The sequence below is a fragment of the Dendrobates tinctorius genome, unplaced genomic scaffold (assembly GCF_039654945.1).
Source record: "Dendrobates tinctorius isolate UK_male_01 unplaced genomic scaffold, ASM3965494v1 ptg000035l, whole genome shotgun sequence".
Taxonomy (NCBI): domain Eukaryota; kingdom Metazoa; phylum Chordata; class Amphibia; order Anura; family Dendrobatidae; genus Dendrobates; species Dendrobates tinctorius.
This window is the reverse complement of record NW_027361703.1, coordinates 44052677-44077421: the sequence shown is the minus strand read 5'-3', so window position 1 is coordinate 44077421 and position 24745 is coordinate 44052677. Positions and strand designations below refer to the sequence as shown.

At 42.4% G+C, this 24745-nt stretch overlaps 1 protein-coding gene across 1 annotated transcript in view; it reads left to right on the top strand.

The window, feature by feature from the left end:
• The window catches only part of SLC23A1 (solute carrier family 23 member 1), a 260181-nt gene that overhangs the window by 199019 nt on the left and 36417 nt on the right, over positions 1-24745 (top strand). The window contains exons 9-11 of the mRNA XM_073573448.1: positions 4707-4854; positions 9207-9312; positions 18993-19122. Of these exons, the coding sequence (XP_073429549.1) occupies positions 4707-4854; positions 9207-9312; positions 18993-19122 (384 nt within the window). The remainder of the gene's footprint in view (positions 1-4706; positions 4855-9206; positions 9313-18992; positions 19123-24745) is intronic.

Sequence of the window (24745 nt, the reverse complement as noted above, 5' to 3'; positions counted from 1 at the left end):
AAATTTTTCACTCTTTGTTTCATTGCAGCCATTTGGTAAATTCAAAAAAGTTCATTTTTTTCTCATAAATGTACACTTTGCACCCCATCTTGACTGAAAAAAAGAGAAATATAGAAATTTTTGCAAATTTATTAAAAAAGAAAAAATGAAATATCACATGGTCATAAGTATTCAGACCCTTTGCTCAGTATTAAGTAGAAACATTCTATTGAGCTAGTACAACCATGAGTCTTCTTGGGAATGATGCAACAAGTTTTTCACACCTGGATTTGGGGATCCTCTGCCATTCTTCCTTAGAGATCCTCTCCAGTTCCGTCAGGTTGGATGGCAAACGTTGGTGGACAGACATTTTCAGGTCTATCTTTGTCTCATCAGACCAGAGAATCTTATTTTGCATAGTCTGGGAGTCCTTCATGTGTTTTTTAGCAAACTCTGAGGGTTTTCATATGTCTTTCACTGAGGAGAGGCTTCCGTCAGGCCACTCTGCCAGAAAGGCCCAACTGGTGGAGGGCTGCAGTGACAGTTGACTTGGTGGAACTTTCTCTCATCTCCCTACTGCATCTCTAGAGCTCATCCACAGTGAACTTGGGGTTCTTCTTTACCTCTTTCACCAAGGCTCTTCTCCCATGATTATTCAGTTTGGCTGGATGGCCAGGTCTAGGAAGACTTCTTGTGGTCCCAAACTTCTTCCATTTAAGGATTATGGAGGCCACTGTGAACTTAGGAACCTTGAGTACTGCAGTCATTCTTTTGTAACCTTGGCCAGATCTGTGCCTTGTCACAATTCTGTCTCTGAGCTCCTTGGCCAGTTTCTTTGACCTCGTGATTCTCATTTGGTCTGTCATGCACTGTGAGCTGTGAGGTCTTATATAGACAGGTGTGTGCCTTTCCAAATCAAGTCCTATCAGTTTAGTTAAACACAGCTGGACTCCAATGAAGGAGTAGAACCATCTCGAGGATCACAAGGAAATGGACAGCATGTGACATAAATGTGAGTGTCTGAGCAAAGGGTCTGAATATTTATGACCATGTGATATTTCAGTTTTTCTATTTTAATAAATTTGCAAAAATTTCTACATTTCTGTTTTTCCATCAAGATGGGGTGCAGAGTGTACATTAATGAGAAAAAAATGAACTTTTTTGAATTTACCAAATGTCTGCGATGAAACAAAGAGTGAAAAATTTAAAGGGGTCTGAATTCTTTCCGTACCCACTGTATGTTGGCTAGGCTTTGTGAGCAACAGCCTACACATGTAAGAGCTGATTAGTGGACTTTGGACTTTGATGCCTGACATCTGTCAAATTGTGAGCGGTGATGACACCTAAATCAATGTAACCATCCCACTTCTTTGCCTACTGAAACACTCACTGCTCACAATTACGCTAAAGAGAATGCTTTTCAGATGGAGCAAGTTGAGATGGAGCAAGAAACTATCCTGGGTGATGTTACACAGCCCAGTCTTGGCTGTTGGCAGTCTAGCACACATGGCTGAGTTTATGTTCCACTGTCTTTCCTGTGACCCTCGCATTCTACGCATTTGGTCACCCTTCTAGACCCATGCTACAAGGATAGCTTTACTTTCCTTCCCGTGGCAGAGAGGTCTAAATAAATGTAGCAGTACCAGAAGGCCCTAGTTGAAGAATTTTAAAAAAAAATTTCCATCTGACAATGCTAGCGGCAGCGGTCACAGTTCCTTGGACAACCAAGGAGTAGAGAAAAGAGAGACACACACCAGATGTAGCGGAGGCAGGGGAACACTATCAAAGGTCTGGGACAGTTTTATCAGACCCTTCCATCGCCCAGGCCCTGATGCGCGAGGTACTCTAACAAGGAGGGAAAAGTTTTGGAAGATTCTGAAGGGGTACCTTGCCAACTGTACCAGCATCCTCCATCATTCCTCTGTGCCTTACAGTTATTGGGTATCCAAGATAGACACATGGCATGAACTACCTCTCTACAACTTGGGGTCCTGGCCTGACCTACCGCTAGCATTTCGTCAGAGCGGGGGTTTTTAGTGGTGCCAGGGGGTATTATAACTGATAGGCTCATCTACCTGTCAACTGAAAATGCTGACTTGCTGACTCTTATCAAAATGAACAAGGGCTGGATTGGCCTAGACTTCTCAACATCACAGGATGACAGCAGAGGAACATAAACTCAAATCAAGTGGGTTTTTTTATGATCTATTCCCAAGCAACCCTTCCCACCCAAACATGAATATACGCTTTAGGATTTCATCTTTTTTGTGTTGTTCTCTTCCTCTTTTTTTAAATAGTTGGTGGGTTCTATTAGTATATGATTCAGTGCACTGCTGTGGGCTCTCAGGTGGTTGTTACATAGGGAGTTCTCACACTGTATACAGAATTTTACAGGACAGGAAACTTTTTACAGTAAGTACAAAGGATCCTGGTCTCCTCCATATCAGGCTCAGTAAATGCAAAACGCTCCAATATATTCCCCAGCAGGGTTGATGAAATCACAGTCTTTGATGCTGCTACTTTAAATGAATAGCTTTTTTGGGGGGATAATTGAAATACACTCTATTCTCTAATAATACTGCTCTTATCTGCAATTCGTGTAGTGTGAGCTGTCACAGTAGCAATAGAGTATTACAGGCATCTAGTCAGGGATTATTGCCTGATAAATTATAATCCTTGCTGCTGCTCTTTTCCATACACTCATTGTCAGATTTTTGGTTTTTACAGTGATCTATACTCAGAAATTCATCAAAGCTGGCAGTATTGCTTGCGCTCCTTCAGAGTTTGCTGTTGCCACGATACAAGAAAATATCTTTTCAGGGCAGGTTCAAATCCCTTCTATATTATACAATAATACTGCACTAATCTGCAATTCATGTAGGGTGAGGTGTGGCAGCAGGGATATCGTATTACAGGCATCTAGTCAGGGATTATTGCCTTGTAAATTACAGGGTGGAACATTTATATGGATACTCCTAAATAAAATGGGAGTGGTTGGTGATATCAACTTCCTGTTTGTGGCACATTAGTATATGGGAGGGGAAAAACTTTTCAAGATGGGTGGTGACCATGATGACCATTTTGGATCCAACTTTATTTTTTTCAATGGGAAGAGGGTCATGTGACACATCAAACGTATTGAGAATTTCACAAGAAATACAATGGTGTGCTTGGTTTTAATGTAACTTTATTCTTTCATGAGTTATTTACAAGTTTCTCTTTGTTTACAGCCATTGACATGTCGCAGAGGTTAACACGTGAGGAGCGGATAGAAATTGTGTTGATGTCTGGTGAACGCACTACCCGGGTCATTACAGCACATTTCAATGCAAGACACCCTACGCAAGAAAACTGTCACCATTCCCATTTTATTTAGGTGCACCCAAAAAAGTTTGGCTCATCACTGACCTTAATGTTCTGTGTAAACTGAGGGTCTTGTTCCAATTTTTGTTTTGCCCATTCTGCACGTCAATCTGGGTCACCAACCATTCCCATTTTATTTAGGTTTATCCATATAAATGGACCACCCTGTTTACTCCTTGCTGCTGCTTTTTCCATACACTCATTGACAGATTTGTGTTATTTACGGAGATCTGTCATGAAAAATTCATCAAAGCAGGCAAAATTAACTAATTTAATGTGTCCATTTGCAGTTTCACTGTAGCAGCTGTATGTAAGGAGTAGTGGTGGGAGACTTTACATTACTGGAGCTGGAATTTCTCTTCAGTGCTTTTGTTTCCAGCCATTTCTGGGGGCTTCTTGAAGTATAAGTCAGGACAAGACCCATGACCTAGGATGCAAACCCAGCTTTCTGACACTGGGCACTACATTTCGACCCTAAATACTTTGGGAATCTTCACATATCATGATGCCTTGCACACAGTCAAGGTACCCAGGGCCAGAGGCAGCAAAACAACCCCAAAATATCTTTGAACTGCACCATATTTGACTGTAACTACTGTGTTCTTTGTCCATTTACAGTAAACAATAGAATGATGTGCTTTACCAAAAAGCTCTATCTTGGTCTCATCTGTCCACAAGATGCCTACTGGCCCTCTAAAAATAGTGAGGGCTGCCTGCTGGCCCTCTATAAATTGTGAGGGTCGCCTCCTGGTCCTCCAAGTTTCAAACTTTACTGTATTAGTACGAAAAAGAAAATTTGCCCTCCTCATATGGATAATTATACTGTATTGCAGTAGCAATATACGACTGGCCCTCCAAAAATGCTTAGTGAAAGCTGGCTGCTTCCAGGGGTCTTCCCCATGCTGTTCCCATGCATTTCAGTGATGTTTCCATCGATTTCAGCAATCTTTAGACTCCCTCCAGACCTCAAGGGGGAGGGGCCGTCGGGAAAAATGATCGAGTTTCCCATTGATTTGCGTTATACTCATTATTCTAGTTGAGCACCCGAGCAATGCAATTTGCTCCACTCGAGTAACGAGTCCCTGAGCATTTTAGTGCTCATTCATCACTAATTAAGAGCTGAACAGACTGAGAAAGTTTTGTGAATAAAAAGATTCAATATATCCTATATTTTATTCATTTAAATCTCTACTTATTATAGGCTATAGTCAAGTGGGTGGTCTAGTGATTGACAGAACTTCCTTTATGAGTTTGAAAACCGAGACAGATGTGATTAGAACCACACAATCAAATGCCTTTTCAATGTTACAGGTTGGTTTAAAAAAATATTGATAATAATAATTGTCTTCTTTTAACAAAATTAGGTCAGTGGGGACTGCCTACTATTACTGCCGCTGGTGTTTTAGGTATGTTCAGTGCTACACTCGCAGGAATTATTGAATCCATGGGTGATTATTATGCATGTGCAAGATTATCAGGTGCACCCCCTCCACCTGTTCATGCTATTAATAGGTATGTAGCAAGTATAAGATTATGTAGCAAATGTTCTGACCATATCTAAAGATTTTTATTCATTGTAGTACCCAGACATTAGTCATTATACCCAAAACAATCTTTTTATTGCATGCGTGTGGGAAAACCCTTCTTTACTCAACATTTTCAATTTGATTTTTAGTGTTTTTATTTTTATTCATGTTATTTTAAAATTAATCCAATTAAATGTTGTGAACTTATAATTGTGATGCCCTGAAAAAGATAAACTCAGCTAACCCCAGACAAATGCTATAGTGGTTAGTAGAGCAAAACCCCTGTCAGGAATACTTCTAGTGAACAATTGCTAAAGGATTGCCCTTGTCTATGGCTTAGAAGATTAAAGAGGACCTTATAAAACTTTTCACATGGTAAACTAGCAAGACATGTCAAAGGAGCTTCTTTTTTTATTTCTCATCTCTTCTCCTGAGAAATTAGTTTAAGTTTAGCTGCTAATTTCCCCTTCAGCTAAGGCTGGGTTCACATGACCGTATTTTCTCCATCCAAGTAAAACAGATCGATTATAATACGCAGACTCTGATCAGAGTTTGATCAGAGTGGGATCCATTTTGTTCATAATAATAATTAAAAAAGATTCTCCATCTTTTCCATTATGTCAGTCTTTGAAAAATTGTACCGCATGCAGATTTCACCCTAGTGCATTCCAATTTTTTCACAGACCCAAAGTCTTGAATGGTTGGCTGCTAAGGAGAATTTGCGGATAATCTGGGCTGCTGGTGGGTCGTCCCCGCTGGCTTCACCCAGGGCTGTGGGGTACTCGGTACCGGGCCGGTGTTAGGGTATGATGTGTCACAGCAGCGGTGACCCGGTCCGTGGCCCTGGGCCCCAATATCAATGGCAGTGGTGTTTGTTTGTAATGTAAAGTTCGTGACGCCACCCGTGGTATTTGACAAGTAAGATGGTAAGCCAACGCTGCTTGCAGATCCACTGGGACTGATGGTGTGATGCAGCTAAGATGGTGTAGCTCCCCACAGGAGGAGCTGTAGTCCCAGGGCAGTGTATAGGTGCAGTGGAGGAGTAGGGGCACAGAATGGTGTAGATGTTGATACCCCCAATGTAGCGGTGCTGATGCGGGAATGAATGGAGGACACCAGGGCTTGCAGTTTCAAAGCTTTACTCACAGTTCGTAGTGCAAACAGGTGCCCGCTTCGGTACCGTGTCCTCCAGGACAGAGGCCCAGCCAACCTCCAGGCAAGATAGGGCTCTCCCCACCAGCACCCCTCCAACATGTGCCTTTGCTGAACGACTCCTCTATAGCGCCTATTGGTGTGAAGAACTCCAGCACCGTGGTTCTCTGAAGTTCCTCCTGTCAGATGTTCCTAACAACTCTCTCACTTGTATGACAAACAGCTGTAGCCTGCTTCGGGGACTCCCTTCTCCTGAATCCCGGCTCTCTATCCGTTTCGCTGTTGTGTCCTAAGTCTTGGATGGGAGTAGTGCATTTACAGCCAACTACTCCACCGGTGTCTGCTGCAGAACTATAAGTGTCCATACAACCTCGGGGACCGGGCCCCAGCTGTGCGCTGAGAACCTAGGCAGGGTTCCTATCCAACCCACTCCTCCTCTCTGTTCTCCTTCCACTTCGTTCCATACTTGTCTTTCTCTCTCTTATGGAAATGCAGGTTACAGTTCTACGTCTCTCTCTCTCTCTCTCTCTCTCTCTTTCCCGTGCCAGCTGGCTCAGGTCACTAAGGCAGCTGCAGCACTCTTTCTCCTCTTTCTTTCTTCGGGAGCTCTCCACTAAGACCAGTCCTCAGCCTCTCCCAACTGACTGTCTTTCCTCCGCCTCAACTCCCGACAGGCTGACCTCCTGCCAGCCTGCTCTCGTCTGGGACTCACCCCAGACTCCACTCCGGTCAGACTGACCTCGATGGCCCCCTAAGGGACTGACCTGTAATTCTATCTTTCCCAGTCTTTTTATACTAACTCCACCCACCTCCCAGCACATCTCGTGTTACGAAGCAGGGTTCCACGAAGGGTGCTCTGCTACCCCCAGTCTGAAGCTGCTAGGTGTCCCTGCTGAACTATCCTGTGTGTGGGATGCAGGTGTTGGAGTGTGGCAGGGAGTTCCCACCCTACCTGGATGGTGCGGCACTATACCTTAGGAGAAGGTGCAGTACCTCTGTGGCGACTGAGCCTCAGGGGCGCCACACTGGTATCACATATAATAGATCCAAGTCCAGACAGAAAGCATTTGTGTTTTATTTTTATTCAGTCGAATGCATTACAGACTTTTCATCATCAATCATTATACGTGATACCAGCAGTGCAGATTATCTGCAAATTCTCCTTATCTGTGATTTCCCGGTCTGATGACCGATTGGACCTGCAGCACCTGGATTGATAAGTCATGAAAATGTTGTATATACACAACTAAATCAGGTTAGCTATACACAGTATATATATCCAAAGTCTGATGCTAATGCATGTGATAAAGGGGCAAGAACAAGAAAGATATTTTTATTAAGATACATTACTGCTCACTATAGTGTACTATGGGGTCTTACCCGACGCGTGAATTGTACTCAATGCTTTCTCAATCTTCTGTGGAACTAGACATGGGAAAATCCTTCTGTCTCTTCCTGTAATCTCAGACTGACTTGATAGTGTTGAGATCAGGGTACTGTGGAGCTACAGTATATCATTACTTCTTGTAATTCTTATTGACATTGGCTTTTTGTTTTGAGTTGCTCTGCTGCAGAATTCATTTGGAGCCAATCAGACACCACACTATTGGTATTGCTTGATGGATAAGTATCTGTCTGTATTTCTCAGCATTGAGAAAACCAAGAAACGAGCAACAGTGAGAACAGTATACGATGTGGTCAGCCAAGTAAACTTAGTGCATCAGATAAAACACAACATGCTTACAGCCATTTGAAATTGGAATATGTCAGGCAGTATCATCAGCTCAGAACTGGCAGTAACTTATGGGACCCAATTACACCCATGTAGTGTTCTGAGAAGTGTGGCCAAAGGTGGCCATTTAAGAATTGCATCCAAAAACCATACCTTAGGCATGGAAACAAGGTCAAATGACTCAACTATGCAAGAAAGCAAAAGACCTAAGGTACAGAAAAATGGCAGAAGGTGCTCTGTGCTGAGGAGTTGAATTTGAAATATTTGGCTGTAACAGTAGGCAGTTGATTGCCTAAAGGCTGGAGACTGGTACAATAATGAGTGGCTGCACTTGGCTGTGAAACATGCTGAAATATGCTTGCAAATTGCTGCTGCATTTCAGCAAAACCAGTTGGGAATTTGGTCAATTTGGTCCGATCAAAGTTTTTATTGTCTTAATATATTTCAACCATCAAATTATATAGCACTGTGTACTTACAATTGCTCATTTTGCCTTTCTACCCAGCTAATTATATGCCTTTTTCTGCTCTAGAAACAGGCACTCTCCTGATCTAGTTGCTCCACTCCTCCACATGCCAGGGACTTGAGGCACTTTTGCAGTTACTTATCAGCCATGCAGAGAAAATTGACCTCCTGTTTCTACAGAGAGCTTAGGAGTAATTCAATTAGTCAGTTTTTAATTATGTGAAGTCATAGACCTAAAGGAAAAGAATTAGCTGGGTGCAGAGCAAAATGAGCAATTGTAAGTACACAGTGCCATATAATATGATGATTGCAATATATTAAGAGGATAACAATTTTGATGGGATTGCTTCTTTAATGGTGTACTCAATGCTGATGACTACAGGAAGATACTTATTCATCATGAAATACCATTAGTGAGGTGTTTAATTGTCTCCAAATTTATTATGCAGAAAGTCATGACCCCAAAGGAACCGCCAATGTCATTAAAAACTAGCTTCATGATAAAGAAGTACAATGAGTCCTGGATGTGATGATATGACTCCCACAGAGCCTAGATCTCAACATAAAATCTGTCTGAGATTATATGAAGTGACTGAAGGATTTGCAGAAGCTGACAAGCACAACAAGATCTGTGGTTAGTTCTCCAAGATGTTTTGAACAACTTTCCTGCTGAGTTCCTTCAAAAATTGTGTGCAAGTGTACCTAAGAGAGTTGATGATATTTTGAATGTAAAGGCTGGTCACATCAAATATTGATTTTTCTTTTGTTCATTCACTAACCTAAAAAATAATGCACATAATAAATCAAAGCAAATGACATGTTAGGACGAGGATCAGTTACTTGTTGGACCACATTTTTGTAAATCCATGCTGTGGTTTTTATGCAATAGTACAGTATGTGTAATTAATCTGATAAGAGCAAACATTCAGAAGTAGGTCTCACAAGAAATCTGTTCATAGTCTAATAAATGATTTCTCCTTTTTTTTCAGAGGAATATTTATTGAAGGAATTTGCTGTGTTTTTGCTGGATTGCTTGGAACTGGAAATGGTTCTACCTCTTCAAGTCCAAATATAGGCGTTTTGGGTATTACAAAGGTAAAATACTTGGTACTATAATATAAAGCTACAATTTTATTTGTACAGCGAACCTTGCATTGCATTCACAAATGGGGACACCTCACATAAAAAATGTGATTATAACTAATATTATATCCTACAGTATTTCACTTTATTTACTTACATAATACACAAAGTGTGGCATACACCTTTGATTACTGTATGTCATAGATATTCTCTTACAAAGACACCCTGAGTCTATCAGAGGAACCTAGGGCTTTCTGTCCAGAATTAATATTATTAAAGCATACTCACAGTAGGTCTACCCTATCAATAGACTGTGCACTTATGAGTGCACATTATTACTTCATGTAAAATCATAAAATGGCAGAAAAATAATTAAAGATTAAAATTTATGTAAAACAATGAAGAAAAAACATGCAAAAACACATTACTCATTACCTAGATAATTTTTGGTGAATGGAGTAAAAAAAAAGTAAAAAGTAAAGTTTGTATACAAATCTAGATTTGCTTAAATTAATGGTACCAAATAAAAGAAAAATAAGAACCATCATGTGAGTTGATTTGATGCAGTTTATGAAGCCAAAATTAGAAGTGCTTCTAACTTTTGAAAATTAAAATCTTTCCTATGTCCTTCACTGTAATGTAATGGCAAAAGCTATAAAGAAAACTCATAGTTATCATAGTGAATATTGAAGTTAAGCTAGCACCCAATTAACCACTACATGACCCTTATGAAGAGGGGATCCCCCTTAAATGAATAGGATAAAACTAAGGAAAGAAAAAGCGCAATAGGGTCTTATCTGGGTAAAAAATGAAATAAATTCAGATGGAATCTACTCCCCTTCTCCAGAGTGAATAAAAGCATATAAATCAATGTCAGCCTGCTGCAAGCCCGAGGTTCACAACCGTGACCGTCAATATATTTCCTTTTGGATGAATAATTTAGGCTTACTGTGCGCTGCTGAGATCAGGATAAAGTCACCACATGAGATACTACTTGTCATCCCCTGAGGAAGAAATGGTTTTTCATTTCGAAACGCGTTGGGAATAAAGAGTTTAAAAGTATCTCATGTGGTGACTTTATCCTGATCTCAGCAGCGCACAGTAAGCCTAAATTATTCATCCAAAAGGAAATACCTTAAATGAATAGGTAATTTGAATGGACTGTCTGATGGATCGCAGACCAGGAATGGCTGAATTTTGGAGACAAAAGTTATCTCCAGCTGCCATAAATCTTATCACCCTTGGCATTCCCTGTGACCAGAAAGACAACTAGACTGCTTGAGTTTAGGATCCAGTTTGAATATGGGTTTTTTTTATGAACGACATAGATATGATCAATATGAGTGACTTATTTTCGACTTCATAATGAAATGGCAAATGTGACACATTGTCTTTGTTGCCAGCGGATTTTTCAGGATACTCTCCAAGCATGTGACAACAGAGCTTCTTTATTCAGGAACAATCAGGAACAATATATGATAAGCTTAATTTATTATTATTATTATTGCGCATTTATTCCATGGCACTTTACATGTGAGGAGGGGTATACATAATAAATACAAGTACAGTAATCTTAAACAATACAAGTCACGACTGGTACAGGATGAGAGAGGACCCTGCCCGCGAGGGCTCACAATCTACAAGGGATGGGTGACGATACAGTAGGTGAGGGTAGAGCTGGTTGTGCAGCGGTCTAGTGGATCGGTGGTTACTGCAGGTTGTAGGCTTGTCAGAAGAGGTAGGTCTTCAGGTTCTTTTTGAAGGTTTCCATGGTAGGCGAGAGTCCGATATGTTGTGGTAGAGAGTTCCAGAGTAGGGGGGATGCGCGGGAGAAATCTTGTATGCGATTGTGGGAAGAGGAGATAAGAGGGGAGTAGAGAAGGAGATCTTGTGAGGATCGGAGGTTGCGTGTAGGTAAGTACCGGGAGACGAGGTCACAGACGTATGGAGGACTCAGGTTGTGGATGGCTTTGTATGTCATGGTTATGGTTTTGAACTGGAGTCTTTGGGAAATGGGGAGCCAGTGCAGGGATTGACAGAGGGGAGAGGTCGGGGAATAGCGGGGGGACAGGTGGATAAGTCGGGCAGCAGAGTTTAGAATAGACTGGAGGGGCGCAAGAGTGTTAGAGGGGAGGCCACAGAGCAGGAGATTGCAGTAGTCAAGGCGGGAGATGATGAGGGCATGGACTAGGGTCTTTGCAGATTCTTGGTTGAGGAATGTACACTACAGTTCAAAAGTTTAGGGTCACTTAGAAATGTCCTTATTTTTGAAAGAAAAGCAAAGTTTTTTCCAATGAAGCTAACATTAAATGGTTCAGAAATACACTCTATACATTGTTAATGTGGTAAATGACTATTCTAGCTTCAAACGTCTGGTTTGTAATGCAATATCTTCATAGGTGTATAGAGGCCCATTTCCAACAACCATCACTCCAGTGTTCTAGTGGTACTTTGTGTTTGCTAACTGTATAAGAAGGCTAATGGATGGTTAGAATACCCTTGTGCAAGTATGTTAGCACAGCTGAAAACAGTTTGGCTGATTAGAGAAGCTATAAACCTGACCTTTCTTTGAGCTAGTTGAGAATCTGGAGCATTACATTTGTTGGTTTCATTAAACTCTCAAAATGGCCAGAAAAAAAGAACTTTCATGTGAAACTCCACAGTCTATTCTTGCTCTTAGAAATGAAGGCTATTCCATGTGAGAAATTGCCAAGAAACTGAAGATTTCCTACAACGGTGTGTACTACTCCCTTCAGAGGAGAGCACAAACAGGCTCTAACCAGAGTAGAAAGAGAAGTGGGAAGCCCCGCTGCACAACTGAGCAACAAGACAAGTACATTAGAGTCTGTAGTTTGAGAAATCAACGCCTCACAGGTCCTCAACTGGCAGCTTCATTAAATAGTACACGCAAAACGCCAGTGTCAACGTCAACAGTGAAGAGGCGACTCCGGGATGCTGGCCTTCAAGGCAGAGTGGCAAAGAAAAAGCAATATCTGAGACTGTCTAATAAAAGGAAAAGATTAATATGGGCAAAAGAACACAGATATTGGACAGAGGAAGATTGGAAAAAAGTGTTATGGACAGACAAATCCAAGTTTGAGGTGTTTGGATCACACAGAAGAACATTCGTGAGACGCAGAACAACTGAAAAGATGCTAGAAGAGTGCCTGATGCCATCTGTCAAGCATGGTGGAGGTAATGTGATGGTCTGGGTGTTACGATGACCCGTCCTGTGTGACACGGCTCACAGGCCGGTAACTAAAACAACAGGACGCAGCACGTGATACTGTCCTGTGTGACACGGCTCGCAGGCCGGTAACTAAAACAACAAGACAAGGGGTAGGGAAACATTTACAATGGTGGGCCCTGCGATAGGGAAAGGGGACATGGAGACCTCCTGCACTCCCCTGAGTCAGTGTCCCTAACGCTCCTAATGTTCCCTATGCCGGTTCCGCACCGGGCGCCGATCACGAACCTGTCGCCCTAGCACACCCTACACCTATCCCTTGCTAGGGAGCTGGGTGGCACAGACACTGGCCCCACCACTGTACTAATACACACTAAGGAGAAAACACAAACGGGGAAACACAACTTAGCTTTACTCTGTTGCACTTGCTCCTGGCAACAGAGTCCACCACCAGCATGCAGCTCTCCTCCTGAATCGCTGCCACCAATCTCTGTCAGAGCTACCAGGAAATCCCCTATGACTCCTTTCACAACAGGGCTCTGACTCAGCTGTCAGTACCTCTCTCTCAATCCTTCCTCCACCAAGGATGGTTGAAATGAACACTATCACCAACCCTGATTGCAACACCTGTGACTCTTTTATAGCAGGGCCAGCAATCACACCTGCATTATAATCATGTGCACTAAACAAAAGAAACTAGAGTGCAATGATTCTCACCACCACCGGGGCAAACTTAGAACAAACGACACCACATTGCAATAATCCTAATGGCCACTGGGGGCAAAAACACCTTAAGCACAGCTTAGGGAAAAAAAAAGGTTACCTGTGCTTTATATCAGTCATGATCCAGCATGGATCATGACAGTACCCTCCCCTTAATGAGGGGCCTCTGGACCCTCAAGACCTCTCCCCATCAGGGAACCACCTACAGCGGGGATGCCCAGACCCAGAGTTCACCCCAGCAACTACCTGCACCTCAGGTTTATGACAAACGAGCCCGCTGATATTGGCAACGTATGTTCTGGAGGCAACACACATCTCTGAAGCTCTGACCTGGGGAACGGGTTGTGTATGTGTTTGTTTGGTATGAGCTGGTAACACTCCACAACACACTTCCACTGGATGTTTTTTGGTGGCCACCCATACAAGCTCGTTCACACACAGGTCCGGACCTGAACGTTTATTGCCACTCATTCGTTTGTCACCACTTGGAGAACTCTTTCTGGGATTGACAACAGAGGCATCCCCCTGTGTCACCACACTCACACCCCCGCACCTCACCAAGAGGTACACCACCCTCCAACCCCTTCCACCACGAGGTCTGCACCTCCCAGGGTTGGCCAATGGCGAGGGTCAAGACTTGCCCCTACTCTCCTGCAGACATCTGCTGCCCTCACCGGAGAGGAAGGGGTCTGTTGAAGAGAGACGGCAGAGACAGTAGTTCCTAGGCAGCAGCCCTCACACGAGTGCCCCCAGCAGACTCCTTCCCTCGCCCACCAATCTTTTCCCTCCGGTACTCCGCCAGCCAAGACCTCTGCTGACATGGTACTTTGGGAGGGCAAAATGGAGGAAATGTATACTCCCTGGTCGCCTCCCTCCAAGCGACCAGGGGAATGCGGGTTTTCAGATGGCACAGATAATTTGGCGCGCAATGGGCAAGCCTTCAGGACATGACCAGTCTGCCCACAGTACAAACATGCCGACACCACTCCCCGAACCGTAGGCAGCTCCGTACACAATCTAGCTCCTCCTACTTGCATGGGTTCATCAGGAGACTTGGCATGAACTGGGCAGGCTCTCATAAAATGGCCAGGCTTCCCACAGGAAAAGCCTACCCCCCCCACCACGACGAGCCGCAGACACACCCTTTTTTGTATCAATAACACCGGGCTGTCTGGGTTCCTCCGTCCGCACTGGTGGGTCCTCCTCCCTAGCGAGGACATCAGGGGGCACTTTTTGTATATGTCTTTCCCTAAGGCGTCTATCCACCTGGATGGCAAGGGACATGTCGACCTCCAGTGACCTGGGGGCGGCGTACTGCACCAGAGTATCCTGCAACTTTGGAGGCAAACCCTGCACAAATTGACTCCTAAGTGCAGGGTCATTCCACTGAGTATTAGTGGCCCATCTCCTAAACTCTGAGCAGTACTCCTCAGCGACCCGGGCTCCCTGTTTACACCTACGGATTCGAGATTCCGCCAGGGCGACGCCATCAGGATCCCCATACACAAGCGCCAAAGCTGCAAAGAACTCTTCCACGGACTTTAAAGATGGAGAATCGTTCGGTAGGGAGAAAGCCCAGGATTGGGGATCCCCTTTAAGAAGGGACATAATGATTCCCACCTGTTGCTCTTCACTCCCGGATGAACGAGGGCGCAGCCTGAAATACAATTTGCAGGCTTGTTGAAACACCAAGAATTGATCTCTCCCTCCAGAAATCTTTCAGGGAGGGATATCTTGGGTTCTGGCTGAGCCTGTCTCTGAACCAAGCCCCCAAAGCCCACCAACTGCTGCAGTTGCTGCACCAACTCACCGTGCAGCCCCCTAATCTCATCAGTAAGGATCTGCAGCATTTGGGCAAAGGTCTGAACTGGGTCCATGGCTCAGCAGAAAAAAAGTTGGGGTTGGTGATAATGTCGCGATGACCCATCCTGTGTGACATGGCTCGCAGGCAGGTAACTAAAACAACAGGACGCGGCACGTGATACTGTCCTGTGTGACACGGCTCGCAGGCCGGTAACTAAAACAACAAGACAAGGGGTAGGGAAACAGTTACAATGGTGGGCCCTGCGATAGGGAAAGGGGACGTGGAGACCTCCTGCACTCCCCTGTGTCAGTGTCCCTAACGCTCCTAACGTTCCCTATGCCGGTTCCGCACTGGGCGCCGATCATGAACCTGTCGCCCTAGCACACCCTACACCTATCCCTTGCTAGGGAGCTGAGTGGCACAGGCACTGGCCCCACCGCTGTACTAATACACACTAAGGAGAAAACACAAAACGGGGAAGCACAACTTAGCTTTACTCTGTTGCACTTGCTCCTGGCAACAGAGTCCACCACCAGCATGCAGCTCTCCTCCTGAATCGCTGCCACCAATCTCTGTCAGAGCTACCAGGAAATCCCCTATGACTCCTTTCACAACAGGGCTCTGACTCAGCTGTCAGTACCTCTCTCTCAATCCTTCCTCCACCAAGGATGGCTGAAATGAACACTATCACCAACCCTGATTGCAACACCTGTGACTCTTTTATAGCAGAGCCAGCAATCACACCTGCATTATAATCATGTGCACTAAACAAAAGAAACTAGAGTGCAATGACACTCACCACCACCGGGGCAAACTTAGAACAAACGACACCACAGTGCAATAATCCTAATGGCCACTGGGGGCAAAAACACCTTAAGCACAGGTTAGGGAAAAAAAAGGTTACCTGTGCTTTATATCAGTCATGATCCAGCATGGATCATGACACTGGGGTTGATTTGGTGCTGGTAAAGTGGGGGATTTGTACAAGGTAAAAGGGATTTTGAATAAGGAAGGCTATTACTCCATTTTACAACGCCATGCCATACCCTGTAGACAGCGCTTGATTGGAGCCAATTTCATCCTACAACAGGACAATGACCCAAAGCACAACTCCAAATTATGCAAAAACTATTTAGGGAAGAAGCAGGCAGCTGGTATTCTTTCTGTAATGGAGTGGCCAGCGCAGTCATCAGATCTCAAACCCATTGAGCTGTTGTGGGAGCAGCTTGACCGTATGGTACGCAAAAAGTGCCAATCAAGCCAAACCAACTTGTTAAAGGGGCTTCTGGAAGCATGGGGTGAAATTTCTCCAGATTACCTCAGCAAATTAACTGCTAGAATGCCAAAGGTCTGCAATGCGATAATTGCTGCAAAGGGCGCATTCTTTGAAAAAAGCAAACTTTGAAGGAGAAAATTATTTCAAATAAAAATCTTTATTTCAAACCTTGTCAATATCGGGACTAGATTCTAAATTCATTTGGCAACTCATTTGAGGAATAAAAGTATGAGTTTTCATGGAAAACAGAAAATTGTCTGGGTGACCCCAAACTTTTGAATGGTAGTGTACGTATCCGTGAAATGTTTTTGAGTTGAAGTCGGCAGGAAGTGGAAAGCACTTGGATATGTGGAGAAATCAGTGTCAAGGATAACCCCGAGGTAGTGAGCTTGTGGGACTGGAGAGAGTGGGCAGCCGTTAACTTTAATGGATAGGTCCGTTGGGGGGTCGCGTGAGATGGGGAAAGATGATGAATTCTGTTTTGTCCATATTAAGCTTTAGAAATCTAGCAGAGAAGAAAGATGAAATAGGAGACAGACATTGAGGGATTCTGCTTAGTAGGGAGGTGATAACTGGTCCAGAGATGTAGATCTGTGTGTCATCAGCATAAAGGTGATACTGAAAGCCGTGAGATTCAATGAGCTGTCCAAGGCCAAAGGTGTAAATGGGGCCTTAGGACTGAACCTTGCTGGACTCCGACAGATAGGGGGCGCTGTAAGGAGGTGGTGTGCGAGTGAGAGACTCTGAATGTCCGGTCTATTAGGTATGACGTGATCCAAGATAGGGCCAAGTCTGTGATACCAAGAGATGAGAGGGTCTATAGTAATAGGGAATGGTCCACTGTGTCAAACGCAGAGGACAGGTCCAAGAGGAGGAGGACAGAGTAGTGTTGCTTGGCCTTGGTGGTTAATAGGTCATTGGTGACCTTAGTTAGGGCAGTTTCAGTGGAGTGGTGTGGCCGGAAGCCAGATTTTAAGCGGTCAAGGAAGGAGCAATAAGAGAGGTGGGAGGACAGTTCAAGATGGACGTGTTGTTCCAGTAATTTTGAGGCATAGGGAAGAAGTGATATAGGGCGATAGCTAGATACAGAGGATGGGTCAAGAGAGGACTTTTTAAGGATAGGTGTGATTGAGGCATGTTTAAAGCTTGCCGGGAAAACACCAGTTGTTAGTGATAGGTTGAAGAGATGGGTTAGGGTTGGGATGAAGTGGGATGGGATCGGGTCAAGTGCACAGGCAGTGAGATGTGATCTTGAGAGTAGAGTGGAGAGTCGATCTTCTGTAATGGTGGAGAAGTTGGTTTTGGAGGAAGAGGGCAGGGCAGTTTGGAGGAAGGGCTCTGGGGGTTGTCGACCAAAACTGTGTCTGATGTTATCAATCTTCTTGAAAAATGAGGCAAAGTCTTCAGCAGAGATGAGTGAGGAGGGAGGAGGTGCTGGGGGGCGGAGGAGAGAATTGAAGGTGTTAAATATCTGTTTAGGGTTGTGAGACAGGGAGGATATGAGAGATGAGAAGTAGGTTTGTTTTGCTGCAGCAAGTGTGGCCTTGAAAGTAGTGAGGGACTGTTTGAATGCGATGAAGTCCTCATTGGAGTAGGATCTTTTCTATCTCCGCTCAGCAGCCCTGGAAGCTCGCCTCAGTTCTTTGGTCAGGCTGGTGTGCCAGGGCTGTCTGTTGATTTTGCGAGCTTTGGTATGTGTGAGAGAGGCAACTGATTCCAAAGCTACAGCTATTGTGGTGTTATATAGAGCGGCAGCGGCATCCGCATTGTTATGAAGGGTCCTGTAATTTAAGGATTCTCCGAAGGGAACCAATATCGGTTCTAACCACCTTATCTTTTAAATTGTCTGGTCTCCTAAAACATTCTTTTTAAGTAGTTTTACTTTAATTGGGATCACCTGGCAAACTACTTATCACAGGAGATTGATTTCAGAGATGCAGATAGTCCTGAGACACATTACCATCCATGAGTTTATTTGAAAAAGAAAAAAATTAAATCTATTTGACACTTAAAGGGGTTTTCCCATGAGCAAACGTTCATTTTAATCAATAGATCTTGGAATAATAACAAGTTCCACAATTGGATGTGGGTAAATAAAATGTTCCTGTGCTGAGATAATCTTATAAATGTGCCTCTGCTGTGTACTGTGTAATGGCCGTGTCTGACCGTGCAGGATCACAGTCTGATCATACCACAGCTCCTTGCCAGGCGGGGGGATTATACAGTTATTACAGCATGGGATAACAAATGATTCTTTCTTTGAGGTAAAATATTGTTTAAAACCAGCAGTAAAATGTTTTATCTCACAAATGTAATCCCATGCTGTAACGTCTGTATACTCTCTTGCTCCCCCCCACTCAGGAGATATGGTATGATCAGACCATGTTCCTGCACGGTCAGACACGGCCATTACACAGTGCACAGGAGGGGAACATTTATTGTGAAACTTATTATTATTCCAAGATCTATTGATTAAAATGAACTTTTGTTTGTGGCCCCTTTTAAATCCAATGTGCATAATAATTTGGAATCAGTGTACATGTATATATAGTGTACTGCCTTACTGTTTAGGGATGGATTAATAAGGTTTAATGTTTTTCCAAAAATATAGCATTAATAATTATTTATATTGTACTTTTTAAAGATAAAGTAACAAAAGTTTCACAATAACCTGTTTTTTCTGTTAATTATATTCCTTTTAGGTTGGCAGTCGAAGAGTTGTGCAGTATGGTGCCGGGATCATGTTTATTCTAGGAACAATCGGAAAGTTTACTGCTCTGTTTGCTTCTATTCCAGACCCCATTCTTGGTGGAATGTTCTGTGCCTTGTTTGGTAAGAACAAATAATAATAATCTTTATTTTTATATAGCGCTAACATATTCAGCAGCACTTTACAGTTTGCACACATTATCATCACTGTCCCCGATGGGGCTCACAATCTAAATTCCCTATCGGTATGTCTTTGGAGTGTAGGAGGAAACCGGAGTACCCGGAGGAAACCCACGCAAACACGGGGAGAACATACAAACTCCTTGCAGATGTTGTCCTTGGTGGGATTCGAACCACTGAGCCACCGTGCTGCCCTCAATTGTCAATAATTCATAATTCACATAACTGACAACAGATTATTTTTGTTCAACCAAAGCTGGTGAGAAGTTTCTAAACTTTAACTTACTTAACTTTCAACTTACAATGCATATAGGGATCTAAAAGTTATGTTCAATGGAAGGCAAAAAAAAGGTCTGACACATAAAAAAAGATTGAGAGGTAAGAAAAAGGGAAAGTTTATTACCTGAAATTTTCATTTTCTGTAGTTCATAGGACTTCAACTGAGAAAATAGAACATATGGCACATATTGATTATTAACAATTAATTAGGTAATCTATTACATTATAGAAGCTAGGGCACGATCAAAGAGAGGCATAAATTATGCAGCAGTGAAAACAATAAATAAAATTAATAGACGGGAAAGTTTTGCTGTCTATGGACTCCAGGAAAAGCAAACTTATTACATGGTCATACTATAGCAGCACACAAATGGTACATAAGAAGCACTGCAAGAGCAAAAAAGAGAAGGATTTAATGTGTAACTGCTTCCAGAACTAATGATTTGCCAAAGATCGAATCCGCTGGTGAAAGCACATCTATTCAAGTAAGTAAAAAGTACGAGGGGCCTTCATTAAAGATTTCCCAAGACCCACTTCCCGTGGACAGAGAGCAATGAAACTTTGCACAGTTATTAGTCCTTCTCTACATAGGTGCCACCTAGGGAAACACATTTCTCCCATCTCTTTAAGAAACTGTTAACACCTCGCTTGTAGAAGTCGACAGGTTGTTCCAAAAACCTTGCTGTGGCTTCGGAAGTCAGGGTCTCATCATCTGGAAAATGCTCGCCCTTCAAAAATAAGTTTCATTGTTGGAAAGAGGTGGAAGTCCGATTGTGCGAAGTCGAGTTAATAAGGGGGATGCGGTAGAATTTCAAAGTCACAGGAGCATGCTTCCATGTGAGTTGTGAACTTGTGCATTGACTTGCAGAAAGCAGACACCTTTGGTGAGCATGCCACATCTCTTGGTTTTGATGGCCTCCTGCAATTTCCACATCAGTGGAGCATAGTATGCCCCAGTGATCATGGTACCCTTTGCTAGGAAATCCATCAATACTACTCTGTGCTGGTCCCAAAATACTGTGAGCATGACCTTACCTGCCGAGGGTTGGGCACTCTTCTTTTTTAGAGGCGGTTAGTCATGATGCTTCCATTGTATTGACTGGTCTTTAGTCTTAGGATCATAATGATGGACTCGGCTTTCATCTTGTGTGATCAATCTGTTGAAAAAGTCTGGAAAGGTGTGAGCAGCCGGGGGAATCCAGAGCGCGGATATGAATGCGAATATGGTCTCAGATGATTTTTTCCACGGACACCACACTAATCTTGATATTTTAGGATAGGTGGCCAATGGTTACCCGGCAATTTTCCAAAATAGGGACCTCCACTTGCTGGATGGTGTGTTCATCAATAGCAGAGTGGTGTCGCCCTGGAATTGGAGCTGTTTGCAGCAAAGTCCGACATTTGAATTGACGATGCCAGTTCTTGAATACATCATATGATGAGAAATCACCATCATAAACCTCTTTTATCTCTTCAAACGTCTCCTTTGGTGTGCGACCTTTCTAGTGATATGGCACACAAAATGCGTGTGTCGTCATCTTAATTGTCTGTGGCCGAATTGGATCTCTGGCAGAGATTATACGTGCACAGAGAAAAGAATACACAAGACAAGGTATACAGTCATATGTAAAAGTTTGGGCACCCCTATTAATGTTAACCTTTTTTCTTTATAACAATTTTGGTTTTTGCAACAGCTATTTCAGTTTCATATATCTAATAACTGATGGACTCAGTTATATTTCTGGATTCAAATGAGGTTTATTGTACTAACAGAAAATGTGCAATCTGCATTTAAACAAAATTTGACCGGTGCAAAAGTATGGGCACCCTTATCATTTTCTTGATTTGAACACTCCTAACTACTTTTTACTGACTTCCTGAAGCACTAAATTGGTTTTGTAACCTCATTGAGCTTTGAACTTCATAGCCAGGTGTATCAAATCATGAGAAAAGGTATTTAAGGTGGCCACTTGCAAGTAGTTCTCCTATTTGATTCTCCTATGAAGAGTGGCATCATGGGCTCCTCAAAACAACTCTCAAATGATCTGAAAACAAAGATTATTCAACATAGCTTTTCAGGGGAAGGATACAAAAAGCTGTCTCAGAGATTTAACCTGTCAGTTTCCACTGTGAGGAACATAGTAAGGAAATGGAAGAACACAGGTACAGTTCTTGTTAAGCCCAGAAGTGGCAGACCAAGAAAAATATCAGAAAGGCAGAGAAGAAGAATGGTGAGAACAGTCAAGGACAATCCACAGACCACCTCCAAAGACCTGCAGCATCATCTTGCTGCAGATGGTGTCACTGTGCATCGGTCAACAATACAGCGCACTTTGCACAAGGAGAAGCTGTATGGGAGAGTGATGCGAAAGAAGCCGTTTCTGCAAGCACGCCACAAACAGAGTCGCCTGAGGTCTGCAAAAGCACATTGGGACAAGCCAGTTACATTTTGGAAGAAAGTCCTGTGGACTGATGAAACAAAGATTGAGTTGTTTGATCATACAAAAAGGCGTTATGCATGCGCTGTATTGTTGACCGATGCACAGTGACACCATCTGCAGCAAGATGATGCTGCAGGTCTTTGGAGGTGGTCTGTGGATTGTCCTTGACTGTTCTCACCATTCTTCTTCTCTGCCTTTCTGATATTTTTCTTGGCCTGCCACTTCTGGGCTTAACAAGAACTGTACCTGTGTTCTTCCATTTCCTTACTATGTTCCTCACAGTGGAAACTGACAGGTTAAATCTCTGAGACAACTTTTTGTATCCTTCCCCTGAAAAGCTATGTTGAATAATCTTTGTTTTCAGATCATTTGAGAGTTGTTTTGAGGAGCCCATGATGCCACTCTTCATAGGAGAATCAAATAGGAGAACTACTTGCAAGTGGCCACTTTAAAAACCTTTTCTCATGATTTGATACACCTGGTTATGAAGTTCAAAGCTCAATGAGGTTACAAAACCAATTTAGTTCTTCAGGAAGTCAGTAAAAAGTAGTTAGGAGTGTTCAAATCAAGAAAATGATAAGGGTGCCCATACTTTTGCACCGGTCAAATTTTGTTTAAATGCAGATTGCACATTTTCTGTTAGTACAATAAACCTCATTTGAATCCAGAAATATAACTGAGTCCATCAGTTATTAGATATATGAAACTGAAATACCTCTTGCAAAAACCAAAATTGTTGTAAAGAAAAAAGGTTAACATTAATAGGGGTGCCCAAACTTTTACATATGACTGTATCATGTCAAATGATTCTTCCCTACTTTTAATCAGAGATGTACAGTTTTTATAATAGAAATCGAGCCGTCTCATTGTGTTACATCATGGGTTCTTTTCCAAATTACTGTTTACCCCAAATAGCAAATTAGTATTGATCTCATATGATCTCATGTATCCTATATCTACTATATAATCATTATGCATATAATTATTGTTTCTAGGCTAGTCCACCCTAATCCACCCAGTTTCGATGAAGCTTTGTGGGTTATACAATACAGAAATAAGTCTTAGAAAATCAGAAGTGTCTTAAAGCTATATGATTCTAATATTTGAGCAAAGCGTCCATATAGTGGTATAATTTTTGATTCTTGTATATATTCATATGCCATATATTCTCCCCTTAACACTAGTAAAGGAACTTGACTGCTCTGCTCTGTATTCCACTGGGTCCATTATCAAACCTCACACCACTTCAGCACCTGTAAAATCAAGACCGTTATCGGTTCTGAGTTGCAAATTGGCAAGTAACCTATAGAGGCTTATATCATTACACATGTGCAGTTTCAGAGTCCTGTGATAAATAGAAGTGGGTCAGGGGAAATCTTGAATGAACGCAACTCGTAATTCTATTGTTTTTAAAATAATCTCCCTTAGACCACATTCTCACAATTGTGTGAATTGTCTGTGTGTTGCCATATTTTTTTTTATCAGAGGGCACACAGACTCATAGGGTTTCATAGATCCATTCACATATCCATGAAAATCACGTATTTGAGAATGAGACCTGCGAGAATGAGAATCTGTGTGCTGTCCAAGAGAAAAATAACGCAGCACATTTATAAGTCACATGGATACATAAAACGTAGCCTTATTATGCATAGCACAGTCCCTTATAATATAGTCTACCATCTTGTTAAATACAACGCTGTTCTTAATTACATAGTTTCCTATTTAGTTATATATAACAATGTCCCCTATTATGTACCATCTTGTCTAGTTATGTATGTACAGTGTCGTCCATTGCTACATAGTATGATTTCTTGTCATATATGGCATTGTTTCTTACATAGCATTCTCATTATTCTTGTTAATCACTGTGCCCTCTCTTTATTACACAGCCCTCTCTTGTTAGATATAAAATAAAATGACTGCTTATGGACCAGAAGACCAGTCCATCAACCTCCTCGTCCTTCCATATCTAACAAGCAAAGACAGGGCGCAATAAATAACAAGAGATTGTGATATTTAAGTTACAGCATTGTACGTAATAAGGGAGGACACTATGACTATGCAATAAGGGACAGTAATATTCATGACTTGAGGAGACCTATGAATGTATGTGTGTGTGTGTGTATATATATATATATATATATATATATATATATACACACATACACTATATAATCTGTAGCTTGGTTACCATAAAAAAAGAGAGACCCAAAATCATTTCTTGCACAGGTGCCCCAAGCTGTCAATGTTCACCCCTGTGTTAAAGATATATTATTGATTTAAAACTGTAATATTTTCAGAACAATTTATTAATTGTCAAGTTTGAGCAAAACATGCAGAAATCTTCGCACTTACATGCCTTGACATGCTACCAATTGGTTTATAAGTGGTTGTCTGAGCAATGTTATTTCATACTAAACTGTTGGATGGGAGACAAGTTCGACGTTGCAGGCTATGATAGCACATTTATGGCACTCAGGTTGCTCATAGTTGTATGAGCAACAAGAAGTCTCATGTTGTCATGTTGAAAATGGATCCAGGGACACTTTGGAGAAACGGCGATACCACTGGTTTCATAACCAATTAATAATGCCAAGCTGTTGGTGTACCTGGAAAAGAGGCTAGAGGGGTCCAGCTACTGGAAGCAGCCTTTGTGGTCTAAATGTGCTACCATAGCCTGCAGCATCTTGAGGAATGCCCATAAAAGAAAAACTATTTTTTGTTAAAAATTTGTTCAAAGGTATTTATACAATGCAATATTTAAAAAGATTGTAATTTCTAAAACTTCGATAAATTTGATGTTAACTTATGATACTTATCTTTCATTATTTGTATACTATTTC